The sequence below is a fragment of the Podarcis muralis genome, chromosome 7 (assembly GCF_964188315.1).
Source record: "Podarcis muralis chromosome 7, rPodMur119.hap1.1, whole genome shotgun sequence".
NCBI classification, from domain to species: domain Eukaryota; kingdom Metazoa; phylum Chordata; class Lepidosauria; order Squamata; family Lacertidae; genus Podarcis; species Podarcis muralis.
The window spans coordinates 85,070,942-85,084,217 of NC_135661.1; the positions used below are offsets into that span (position 1 = coordinate 85,070,942).

Here is a 13,276-nt window from a genome sequence, read left to right on the forward strand (position 1 = left end):
ACATTATTTACACAATGGGCTGCACATGATTGGCTAATTCCGGAATTCTACTGTAAGCCAATCAGGTTGTGGATTCACTTCTATCTGGAGCATGATTGGGTAGTTCCTGCCAACCAATCATACTGCTGCATTGTTCTAGGACCAATCAGACTGCTGCATTCTGAATCCTATTGTTCTAGGACCAATCAGACTGCTACCTTTTGGATCCTATTGTTCTAGGACCAATCAGACTGCTGCAGTTTGGATCCTATTCAACTCAGTACATAACACTTGTTTTTTTGGTTCCCGAGCTCTCGTGGGAGCCGGCTGATTCGCGCCAGAGCGGGACATTTCGGGATGCAATCAGAAGCCCGGAATAGCTTCTGTAATTATCAGGGACTGAGCAGAGGAGGAGAAAAGCAATGACAAACCTAGACAGCATCTTAAAAAGCAGAGTCATCACCTTGCCAACAAAGGTGCATATAGTTAAAGCTATAGTTTTCCCAGTAGTGATGTATGGAAGTGAGAGCTGGACCGTAAAGAAGGCTGATCGCCGAAGAATGGATGCTTTTGAATTCTGGTGCTGGAGGAGACTCTTGAGAGTCCCATGGGCTGCAAGAAGATCAAACCTCTCCATTCTGAAGGAAATCAGCCCTGAGTGCTCACTGGAAGGACAGATCCTGAAGCTGAGGCTCCAATACTTTGGCTGCCTCATGAGAAGAGAAGACTCCCTGGAAAAGACCCTGATGTTGGGAAAGATGGAGGGCACAAGGAGAAGGGGACGACAGAGGATGAGATGGTTGGACATGTGTTCTCGAAGCTACCAGCATGAGTTTGACCAAACTGCGGGAGGCAGTGGAAGACAGGAGTGCCTGGCATGCTCTGGTCCAGGGGGTCACGGACACGACTAAACGACTAAACAACAAGAGCAGAGGAGGAATGGTGGAGACCCCATCCTGACCCTTCCCAGGAGGAGGAAGAGGAAGACAGTTTAGATTTACAACAGGGGTTTGAGGGAGGTCACAGCTCAGAGGCAGATGAGGTGGAAAGTTGGGAGATAATGAGAGAGGAGGAAGAGGAAGTGTCTTTAGAAAGCATTCCAGACTTCCTCCCTTTCCCAGAACCCAGCAAGCCTTGAAAGTAGGAGAGCAACGAGCTCAAAGGCAGAGGGGCACTTATCAGCACCCATAGGAGAGACGATGAGACTGACGAATGAGGAAGTGGGAGAGGCGGGGGGTGGAGATTCACCTGGGACAACGCCATTATCCAAGGGCTGGGTTCTATAGCCTCTCTCTGTAAATACTGAATAAAAAGCAGACGGTAAGGGACATGAGACTAGGGCCCTTCAGGATTTGACCTCCTTCCGTCGGGCCTGTAAGACAGAGCTATTCCGCCTGGTCTTTAATTTGAATTCAGCCTGATCTTTTATTTCCCTTCTCTTCCCTCCCCCTCCCCTTTTATGAAGATCACCCTCTCTGAGACCCCACAGCTAATTCTCCCCTGGCCTCCTCGCTGGCCCAAGTAGGACCAATTCAGCCAGCTAGCCCTGGGAATTATCTTATTTCCCCTAGATTGATTTTTGTGTTTTATTGTTATTCATGTTTTTATGCTATATTTTATGCTGCTTTTATAATTAAGTGTTTTAAATTTGTTGTTAGCCGCCCTGAGCCCGGTTTTTGAACCGGGAAGGGCGGGGTATAAATAAAAATTGATATTATTATTTCATTGTCTTTCTCCGTTTCTGGGCAACTGGCCATGGGAGTCGCTGGCAGCGGCCTGACAGTAATTCTGGGATGTCCCACTTAAATTGGGACAGTTGAGCGGCACACAATGTCCCATTTAGTCCAGCATCTAATTCTCACAAACAGATGCCTGGGATAAAACTATCAGCAGGATCTATGCACAAGAGCCCTCTCCCCTCCCTCGATTTCCAGCAACAGCCTTCTGCAGGAGTAAGTTCCATAGTTTATGGAACATCTCCACCTCCATCGTTCTGCCCGGACACTGAGGTCCAGCTCCGAGCACCTTCTGGTGGTTCCCTCGCTGCGAGAAGCCAAGTTACAGAGAACCAGGCAGAGGGCCTTCTCGGTGGTGGCACCCGCCCTGTGGAATGCCCTCCCACCAGATGTCAAAAAGAAAAAAAACTACCAGACTGTTAGAAGACATCTGAAGGCAGCCCTGTTTAAGGAAGCCTTTAATGTTTAATAGGTTATTGTAGAAAGGAGTACGACAAGGCTGTATTTTGTCTCCCTGCTTATTTAATTTATATGCAGAATACATCATGCGAAAGGCTGGGCTGGATGAATCCCAAACTGGAATTAAGATTGCTGGAAGAAATATCAACAACCTCAGATATGCAGATGACACAACCTTGATGGCAGAAAGTGAGGAGGAATTAAAGAACCTCTTAATGAGGGTGAAAGAGGAGAGCGCAAAATATGGTCTGAAGCTCAACATCAAAAAAACGAAGATCATGGCCACTGGTCCCATCACCTCCTGGCAAATAGAAGGGGAAGAAATGGAGGCAGTGAGAGATTTTACTTTCTTGGGCTCCACGATCACTGCAGATGGTGACAGCAGCCACGAAATTAAAAGACGCCTGCTTCTTGGAGAAGGGCAATGACAGGCCTAGACAGCATCTTGAGAAGTAGAGACGTCACCTTGCCAACAAAGGTCCGTATAGTTAAAGCTATGGTTTTCCCAGTAGTGATGTATGGAAGTGAGAGCTGGACCATAAAGAAGGCTGATCGCCGAAGAATTGATGCCTTTGAATTATGGTGCTGGAGAAGACTCTTGAGAGTCCCATGGACTGCAAGAAGATCAAACGCATCCATTCTTAAGGAAATCAGCCCTGAGTGCTCACTGGAAGGACAGATCCTGAAGCTGAGGCTCCAGTACTTTGGCCACCTCATGAGAAGAGAAGACTCCCTGGAGAAGACACTGATGTTGGGAAAGATGGAGGGCACAAGGAGAAGGGGGCGACAGAGGACGAGATGGCTGGATAGTGTTTTCAAGGTTACCAGCATGAGTTTGACCAAACTGCGGGAGGCAGAGGAAGACAGGAGTGCCTGGCGTGCTCTGGTCCATGGGGTCACGAAGAGTCGGACACGACTAAATGACTAAACAACAACAACAAGGTTATTGTATTTTAGTGTTTTGTTGGGAGCCGCCCAGAGTGGCTGGGGAAACCCAGCCAGATGGGCGGGGTATAAATAACAACTTATTATTATTATTATTAATATTATTATTATTATTATGCCTTGCTTGAAGAATTAATTTCTTTTGTCTGTCCAGGATCTCCCAACATGACGCCCACGCTCCCCCTCTGGTCCCGGCTAGAGCCCTCCCACCTACCCTCCCTCAAATTGCAGTTGCAATGATACCTGTCCCAAAGGAAGGTGGGAGAGGTCCCCTTCGTCCTGGAAATCCTTTGGGAAGTGCAGCCGCAGGAAGGTGTCCCGGGTGAGGATGGAGACGGCCCGCAGCATGAAGGACACGAAGAGATTCATGTGGATGTAATTGCGGATGCAACGGAGTTTCCTGGAAGTGGGCAGAGAACAATGGGCAGGGAGAAGTCAGTTGTGCCCCATATCTGCACCTTGAGTCAGGATCCAAGACGGCTAGACAGGGTTTTAACGGAAACCAAAGCTCATTCTTGCACTTGTTGTTTTTGTTTTATTCATACAGTGGTACCTCGGGTTAAGTACTTAATTCGTTTCGGAGGTCCGTACTTAACCTGAAACTGTTCTTAACCTGAAGCACCACTTTAGCTAATGGGGCCTCCTGCTGCTGCCGCGCCGCCGGAGCACGATTTCTGTTCTCATCCTGAAGCAAAGTTCTTAACCTGAAGCACTATTTCTGGGTTAGCGGAGTCTGTAACCTGAAGCGTATGTAACCTGAGGTACCACTGTAATAATAAATTTTATTTATACCCTGCCCTCCCCAGCCAAGACCGGTCTCAGGGTGGCTAACAACCAATAATAAAAACAAGTTGATTAAAATACAACTTAAAAAATAAGATTAAAATACAACATTAAAACATTAAGATGCAGTCTCTTCACAGGAGGAGAAAGGAAAAAAGAAAGGGGGGGGGGATCAAGTTGATTCCAAGCCCTCTGGGGCACAAGTCTGGGCAGTGTGTATGGAGGTCCTGGGTTGCCCAGACGACAAGAAACCCCCCTCTCGGCCTGGCCGATGTGGTCCAAAGGAAAACTGAGCTATATGTTTGGCACCAGCTTGGCTGCAGGAGCTACCAAACAAACCCCTGTGTTGCAAAGAGAACATCAGCAATGTCTAGGCAACACGATGGCCATGTATATACGCATAGACAATCTTTATAGAATTCTTTCAAACCATAACAAGTACAAAATGGAATCTTTAGCCTCAAAGTCTCTGAAAATCTTTAAATGAAGTGAGGGACCAGACTTTGAACGATGAAAGACAAGCTGTGAAGCTTTGTGTATTCTGCAAATGTGATGTTTAACACTGAATAGTGATTCCGGATATTGACTACTGTTTTGTAGAATTCTTTGCCAGCGTGCTGGGAGGATATAGAATTGCTTCACAAACCCATCTTATATCAAATGAATGTATGTAAATGAAAATATCAAATGCTGTGGAACAGTGCTCATGTAATAATGTAGTCACATACATTCAATATAAGGTGGGTTTATGAACCCCACACATCCCATCCTTGCACTAGTGTTTACTGAACCACACCAAAGTGCATTGATGTGCACTGTGTGGTTAACTTTTTAATAGTCAGCAGGGGGAGCTGTTGCACTACTCTGCTCTAAGGGACATGCCTTAGTGCATGGGTAGGCAAACTAAGGCCCGGGGGCCGGATCCAGCCCAATCGTCTTCTAAATCCAGCCCGCAAACGGTCCGGGAATCAGCATGTTTTTACACGAGTAGAATGTGTCCTTTTCTTTCAAATGCACCTCTGGGTTATTTGTGGGGCCTGCCTGGTGTTTTTACATGAGTAGAATGTGTGCTTTTATTTAAAATCCATCTCTGGGATCAGAAGGTCGGCAGTTTGAATCCCCACTACGGGGTGAGCTCCCGTTGCCTGGCCCCTGCTCCTGCCAACCTAGCAGTTTGAAAGCACGTCAAAGTGCAAGTAGATAAATAGGTACCACTCCGGTGGGAAGGTAAACGGCGTTTCCGTGTGCTGCTCTGGTTCGCCAGAAGCGGCTTAGTCATGCTGGTCACATGACCCGGAAGCTGTACGCCGGCTCCCTTGGCCAATAAAGCAAGATGAGCGCCAGAACCCCAGAGTCAGCCATGACTGGACCCAATGGTCAGGGGTCCCTTTACCTTTACCTTTTTACCTGGTGTTTTTACGTGAGTAGAATGTGTCCTTTTATTTAAAATGCATCTTTGCATAGGAATTCATTCATTTTTTCCCCTCTTCAAAATATAGTCCGGCCCCCCACAAGGTCTGAGGGACAGTGGACCGGCCCCCTGCTGAAAAAGTCTGCTGACCCCTGCCTTAGTGGAAGCCTCACTTGGCAGGTATGATTAATCAAACCACACACCCACGTCTTTCAATACCTCTCATTTTTCCTGCGTGGTACCCCGGGGGAAGGCAGTGCCCCATGTCGTCTTTCTCAGTACCTGAAAACTGCCAACAGGACGAAGGCCGCAAGCAGAGCCACGAATGAAAGGGAGTAGCCCACTGTGTACATCATTCGGAACTGCTCCAGAATCCACAAATGTTTCTGGGGAGAAACAGAAGCACAGCTGGAATACACCTCAGCGGAAAAGGGCACCTCCATCGCAGGTTGCAAGTGACGCAGGAAAAACATCACTATTAATAGGCTTATAAGCAAAAGGTCTGGAAGGAAAGAGTGTTTAAAGTGTTGGTGCTGACCTTGAAAGCCCTAAACGGCCTCAAAGACCCAGTATACCTGAAGGAGCATCTCCACCCCCATCGTTCTGCCTGGACACTGAGGTTCAGCTCTGAGGGCCTTCTAGCAGTTCACTCACTGTGAGAAATGAGGTTACAGGGAACCAGGCATAGGGCCTTCTCGGCAGTGGCACCCGCCCTGTGGAACGCCCTCCCATCAGATTTCAAGGAAATAAACAACTACAGTCATACCTCGGGTTACAGACACTTCAGGTTGCGGTTTTTTTGGGTTACGGACCGCCGAAACCTGGAAGTACCAGAATGAGTTACTTCCAGGTTTCGGCGGTCACGCATGCGCAGAAGCGCCGCATCGCAACCCACGCGTGCGCAGATGCGCCACTGCGGGTTGTGGACGTGCATCCCGCATGGATCACGTTCGCAACCCGAGTGTCCACTGTATCTGGCTTTTAGAAGACATCTGAAGGCAGCCCTGTTTAGGGAAGTTTCCATGTTTGATGTTTTATTGTGTTTTTAATATCCTGTTGGAAGCCGCCCAGAGTGGCTGGGGAAACCCAGCCAGATGGCTGGGGTATAAACAAACAAATTATTATTATTATTATTATTATTATTATTATTATTATTATTATTATTATTGCAGACAAGGTTTGATCCACTGAGACTGCAGCACTTGCAGAGCCTCCCAGGGTCCCAATTTTCCAGGGACAGTCCCAGATTTTCAGAATAATAATAATAATAAATCTTTATTGTCATAATCCCGGAATGCCCTGCTTTCCCTTAAAGGTAAAGGTAAAGGTAAAGGGACCCCTAACCATTAGGTCCCGTCGTGGCCGATTCTGGGGTTGTGGCGCTCATCTCGCTTTATTGGCCGAGGGAGCCAGTGTACAGCTTCTGGGTCATGTGGCCAGCATGACTAAGCCGCTTCTGGCGAACCAGGGCAGCGCACGGAAACGCCGTTTACCTTCCCGCCGGAGCAGTACCTATTTATCTACTTACACTTTGACATGCTTTCGAACTGCTAGGTTGGCAGGAGCAGGGGCCGAGCAACGGGAGCTCACCCCATCGCGGGATTCAAACTGCTGACCTTCTGATCGGCTAGTCCTAGGTGTTATGTAGTGTAGTTTTCACCCTGGGCCAACAGGGGGATACTGTATATAGTTTTCACTCAGGTCTGTAGATAGTTTTCACTCAGGTCCGCGGCAGTTATTTTAGGCGGGAACTCTGGGAGGTTGTGGTTACAATGTGACAGCCGGCTGCCTATAAATACAGGCCGGCTGAGCTGTTCACTGGTCAGTTCTATTCCAGCTTACCATAATAAAGAGCTACTTGAAGAAATCGCTGTGCCGGCTGCTATGTCAACTCACGACTTAACACTGGCGACGAGGATGGGATGGATGGACATCAGAGCACAGCCAGATGCGGCCAGCCTCTGAACTGAGCTGAATCACTGAGCTGAATCACAGAGCGAAATCACTGAGCGAAATCACTGGGCAGAACCAGTTCAGAGCTGACTGTTCTGGCTAGAGCACTGTGTTCCATCCATCGCCTTCACGCCGGCATCGGAATCATGGCTTCACTTGTGCCTCTACCGCCGTTTGCGCCAGCCTCTGAATCATGGGACTCCTACCTCGCTCGGTTCGACTGCTACCTCCAAGCCAACGAACTGACAGCAGTATCACAGGATCGGAAGCGGGGCCTATTCCTCAGCCTCTGTGGGCCTGAGGTGTTTGCGACGGCCCGAGCGTTGGTTGCGCCTGAAGCAGTCCAGGCATCACCATGGGACACGATCCAAGAGAAGCTCCGCAACCACTACGCACCAAAGCCGTCCAAGATTGCTGCCCGCCATGCGTTCTACCACAGGAACCAGGCAGAGGGGGAGTCAATCAACAACTACACCACCGCCCTGCGACAGGCTGCAATGCACTGTGAGTTCCGAGATTTAGACGATGCCCTGATGGATCGAATCGTCTGCGGGGTCCGGGACATCCATCTGCAACGGCGTCTCCTAGCCAAGCCAGACCTCACGCTACAGAAAGCCATTGAGGAGGCTGTGGCCTTAGAAGCTGCTGAACGCTCCGCTCAGGAGATCCGCAAGTCCAGCAGCCTGCGTCTTGCTAGGGAGCCCGTTCCGGTGCATCATGAAGAGGCCAGCAGTGAGGAGGCATCCTCCAGTGAAGACGATGATGTGCACCAGACAAAGCGGGAGCGCAGGAAGTTCCAACAGAAGTCCAAGGGCCAACCGGAATGTGCTGGCTGCGGAGGCAACCATTCCCGTGCCAAGTGTCGATTCAGAGACGCCATCTGTAGGAGGTGTTCCAGAAGGGGCCACATCGCTAAGGTCTGCCGATCGGCTCCGTCTGACACCCCCCCTTCATCGACTCGCAAGTCCAAGTCTTCACTCCAGTCTGCCAAGGAAAGTTGTTTCGCTCTCACCAACTGCCGCTGCCCGTCTGGAACCACGATTGGCCAAACCGACTCGCCTACGAGACGCAAGCTGAACGTCACGGTGCTCATTGAAGGAGCTCCATGTGACATGGAGATCGACACCGGGTCTGCCCTGTCCATCGTGTCATGGAGCACCATCAAAAGACTGGTACCCAGAGTGTCCAAAAGGCAACTCGACTCTCACCGCGTACACCTGAGAGACTACCAGGGAAACGACGTTCCCGTGGTAGGCGTTGGCCGGTTCCGGATCGCCTTCAAGGATTTTTCGGGCCTGCTCCGGTTGGTGGTGGTCGAAGGTCAGCGGCCAAGCCTCCTAGGGCTAGACTGGTTTGATGCCCTCGGCCTGGAAGTCACCGGCATCAACTGCATCTCTAACGCAGAGACTGAGGGTCTGGTCAAAGACTTTGCCGAGGTTTTTGACGGCACCTTGGGCCAATATACAGGTACGCCCATCTCCTTTAGCCTGGATCCACAAGTCGCCCCCATCAAGCTAAAGCCACGCCGGGTTCCCTTTGCTCTCAAGGCTAAGGTGGACGAACAACTGGACAAACTGATCGCCCAAGGAGTTTTGGAGCCGGTTGACCACGCAAAGTGGGAAACCCCCATCGTCACGCCTGTCAAGCCAGATGGGTCGGTGAGAATCTGCGCTGACTACAAGTGCACGATCAACAAGGCACTTCAGCAGCACGCTTATCCGGTTCCTGTTGTCCAACACCTGCTGCATTCCCTGGGTGAGGGTAAGGTCTTCGCTAAGCTGGACCTTGCCCAAGCCTATCAACAACTGCCAGTCGATGATGCCACTGCTGAAGCCCAGACGATCGTCACCCACCGGGGGGCATTCCGTTGCCGCCGGTTGCAGTTCGGGGTGAGTGTGGCTCCTGGCATCTTCCAAGGCCTTATGGAGCGTCTCCTGCAAGGGCTTCCGGGCGTGGTACCATATTTTGATGACGTCTTGGTGTCTGCAGACTCACACCAGCAGCTGTTCGAGCGCCTCCGTGCCGTGCTGACCAGGTTCCAGGAGGCCGGGCTCAAGGTAAAAAGGGAGAAGTGCCAGATCGCCGTTCCACAGGTAGAGTTCCTGGGCTATCTTATCGATGCCTCCGGTCTTCATCCAACCACATCCAAGATCCGCGCTATCCAGCAGGCCCCCACTCCAAAGAACAAAACGGAGTTGCAGGCGTTCCTGGGGCTGCTGAACTTTTATAACATGTTCCTGCCCCACAAAGCCACAGTGGCTGAGCCTCTTCACCGACTCCTTAGCACTAAGACGCCTTGGGCCTGGGGTCATCGGGAGACGGCGGCCTTCAACGCGGTCAAGGCTCTCCTTTCTTCGGACAGTGTGCTGGTACAGTACAGTGAATCCAGGCCGCTGGTCCTTGCCTGCGACGCCTCACCTTTTGGCATCGGTGCTGTCCTTAGTCACCGTTTTCCAGATGGAAGAGAAGCACCGCTCGCCTACTTTTCCAGGACACTATCTCCGACGGAACGGAATTACAGCCAGCTCGACAAGGAGGCATTGGCACTTGTGGCTGGAGTGAAGAGGTTTCATGAATACCTCTATGGCAGGACTTTTGACCTCATCACTGACCACAAGCCACTCCTGGGCCTCCTCGCCGGTGATCGTCCAACTCCACCGGTCCTCTCACCACGCATGCTGCGATGGACTGTTTTCCTGGCTGCCTACCACTACCGGCTCATCCACCGCCCGGGGAAATCGATGGGCCATGCCGACGCCCTCAGCCGTTGCCCTCTTCCAGCATTTGTGGAAGACCCGGCTCCAGCTTCATCGCTCCTTCTGATTGAGGATCTTCCGGCAGCGCCTGTGTCGGCTGCCACTGTGGCCTCCGCATCTGCCCAGGATCGCACCATCAGCCGGGTGCTCAACTGGGTGTGGAGGGGGTGGCCACAAGGGCCCTTTGCATCGGAGTTCCAGCCCTTCGCAACCAGACAACATGAACTCTCAGCTCATCGCGGCTGTCTGCTGTGGGGAGACCGCGTCGTGATTCCCCAGGGACTCCGTCAGCGCGTCCTGGAGGCTCTGCACGTTGGCCACCCGGGAATTGTCAAAATGAAGGCGTTGGCTCGGTGTTACGTCTGGTGGCCTAATATGGACGATGCCATCACTGCCTGGGTGTCCGCCTGTCAAGCGTGCCAGGAGTCGAGGCCTGCACCACCGGCAGCTAAGGGATACACGTGGGAGACGCCAAAGACACCCTGGTCGAGGGTGCACATCGATCTGGCTGGCCCCTTTCACGGCCGGACCTTTATGGTAGTGGTGGACGCCTATTCCAAATGGCTGGAGGTCGCCCTGATGCCCTCCACCACTACCGAAGCTGTCATCCGGGTGCTGCGAGGCCTGTTTGCAACGCATGGGTGTCCTGATGTCCTTGTCTCTGACAACGGACCGCAGTTCACATCAGGCACGTTTGAGCGGTATCTTTTGGGACTGGGCATCCGCCATGCCCTAACGGCACCCTTTCATCCATCCAGCAACGGGCAAGCGGAAAGAATGGTGCGCTCGACAAAAGAGGCACTGGCGCGCCTGGACCGGGGAGACTGGCATGAGCGGGTCGCCGAATACTTGTTCGCGCAACACATCACCCCTCATGCGGCCACAGGGAGGAGTCCTGCGGAACTGCTTATGGGCCGCCGCCTCAGGTCACCGCTCGACCGGCTACACCCAGACTTTGCCGTGGCTGAACCCCCAGGCTGTGCCAACGCACCACGGTCATTTGTCCCAGGAAACCAGGTCTTTGCCCGGAACTATGTGGGGGACATCCCTTGGGTGCCAGCCACAGTAGTGGGAGTCACTGGACCTCGCTCGTACCAGGTGGCACTCGAAGACGGGCGCTTGTGGCGACGGCACATAGACCAACTTAGGCGCAGGGTTGGGGACTTGGACACTACCGAGGTGCCCCCAACTGCGCTTGCGGCTCCAGAAGAGACACGTACAGATGGCGAGGCCCCACCTACACCTCCCTCGCAAACTGCCAGCGTGGAGCCGAACCAAGCCGTCTCAGAACAGACTCAGACCACTCCACTTGCGGAGGCTCCACTCACAGCAGCGGATCCAGGGGAGTTGGTTCCAACGCCACCTAGGGTCGCACCACAGCCTCAGCGAGAACTGTGTGGCCCTCCGGACTTGGCTACCAGTCCCCGGCGGTCTGGCAGAGTTTCCAAGCGCCCAACTCATTTAAAGGACTATGTTGTTGGACAGGTATCACTGTTGGTCTAAGTATGGGAAATGTAACCGATATGCTTTTGTGCCTAATTGAACCATTACGCGTAGTGCTGTATATAAGGAAACCATTACGATTGTAACTAACGCCTTATCTCGGTGGGGAGGGGTGTTATGTAGTGTAGTTTTCACCCTGGGCCAACAGGGGGATACTGTATATAGTTTTCACTCAGGTCTGTAGATAGTTTTCACTCAGGTCCGCGGCAGTTATTTTAGGCGGGAACTCTGGGAGGTTGTGGTTACAATGTGACAGCCGGCTGCCTATAAATACAGGCCGGCTGAGCTGTTCACTGGTCAGTTCTATTCCAGCTTACCATAATAAAGAGCTACTTGAAGAAATCGCTGTGCCGGCTGCTATGTCAACTCACGACTTAACACTAGGCTCTGTGGTTTAACCCACAGCGCCACCCGGGTCCCTTTTCTGCTTTCCCTTAGGACATCCCTATTTTCATCGGAGGAATGTTGGAGGGTATGGAGTTATGCCACCCTCAAGCCAAGTAGATACAATCTTTAGAAGACATCTGAAGGCAGCCCTGTATAGGGAAGGTTTAAATGTTTAACGTTTTATTATGTTGGAAGCCACCCAGAGTGGCTGGGGCAACCCAGTCAAATGGGCAGGCTATTACTATTACCATTATTATTATTATTATTGACATCCCTATTTTCATCGGAGAAATATCAGAGGGTATTCTGGTGCATCCAAAAGGCCTCCTTAGGCTTCTCTGCCCAGAGTTACCAGTACTTCCAATTTTGATGGCGAAATGTTTGGTTCTCAAAATAATGTGCCATTATTCATTTGCAAAAGGGAAAAAGATCCGTCCAGTGATTCAAGGCTTTTTAGCTAATTGAATATCTGCCTTTTCTCAGTGCAGCAGGTACATGGAAATAAGTTATCGTGTAAATCAAAACCTCAGTGCAGCTGCTCTTTTTTGAGGTGGGGATGAAAGTGGAAGATCACTGAGAGTTTAATGGATGAAAACTGATGCCGTTTGTTAGAAGGCACATTTAATTCCTTCTTTCCCCTTCTCCCAATTTTCTACTATGGTCAAACACCAGACCCCCAATAGAATTACATTTTATACTGCAATCTGGAAAAAAACCAGTGGATTAAATCTTGCCCGCATGACGCATAATTTGATAACTTTAGTCGATTAATCTTTTTAAAGGCTTTTAAAAAAATAACACAGTTTTAAGGGTATAAAACAATCCCTTCCTCACCTCGTACAGGAGACAAGTGAACTCTCAAGTAATATATCATTATATTATATTATATTATATTATATTATATTATATTATATTATATTATATTATATTATATTATTATATTAATTATTATATTATATAATATATTCTATTCTATTCTATTCTATTCTATTACAGTGGTGCCTCGCAAGACGAAATTAATCCATTCCGCGAGTCTCTTCGTCTTGCGAAGCACGGCTATTAGTGGCTTAGCGGCTTAGCGGCTATTAGCGGCTTAGTGGCTATTAACGGCTTAGCAGCTTAGCGGCTATTAACGGCTTAGCGGCTTTAAGAAAAAGGAAACAAACTCGCAAGAACTCGCAAGATGTTTCGTCTTGCAAAGCAAGCCCATAGGGAAATTCGTCTTGCGGAACGACTCAAAAAACGGAAAACCCTTTCGTCTAGCGAGTTTTTCGTCTTGCGAGGCATTCGTCTTGCGGGGCACCACTGTATATTATATTATTATTATTAATAATAATTATTTATTTATACCCCGCCCATCTGGC

General features: G+C 50.3%; 1 protein-coding gene across 1 annotated transcript in view; it reads right to left on the bottom strand.

Annotated features, from left to right (window-relative positions):
• The window catches only part of LOC114603308 (gastric inhibitory polypeptide receptor-like), a 45,854-nt gene that overhangs the window by 10,432 nt on the left and 22,146 nt on the right, over positions 1-13,276 (bottom strand). Inside the window, exons 6-7 of the mRNA XM_028742188.2 lie at positions 5,596-5,699; positions 3,363-3,519 (exon numbers count right to left, since the gene is read on the bottom strand). Coding sequence (XP_028598021.2) covers positions 3,363-3,519; positions 5,596-5,699 — 261 coding nt within the window. The remainder of the gene's footprint in view (positions 1-3,362; positions 3,520-5,595; positions 5,700-13,276) is intronic.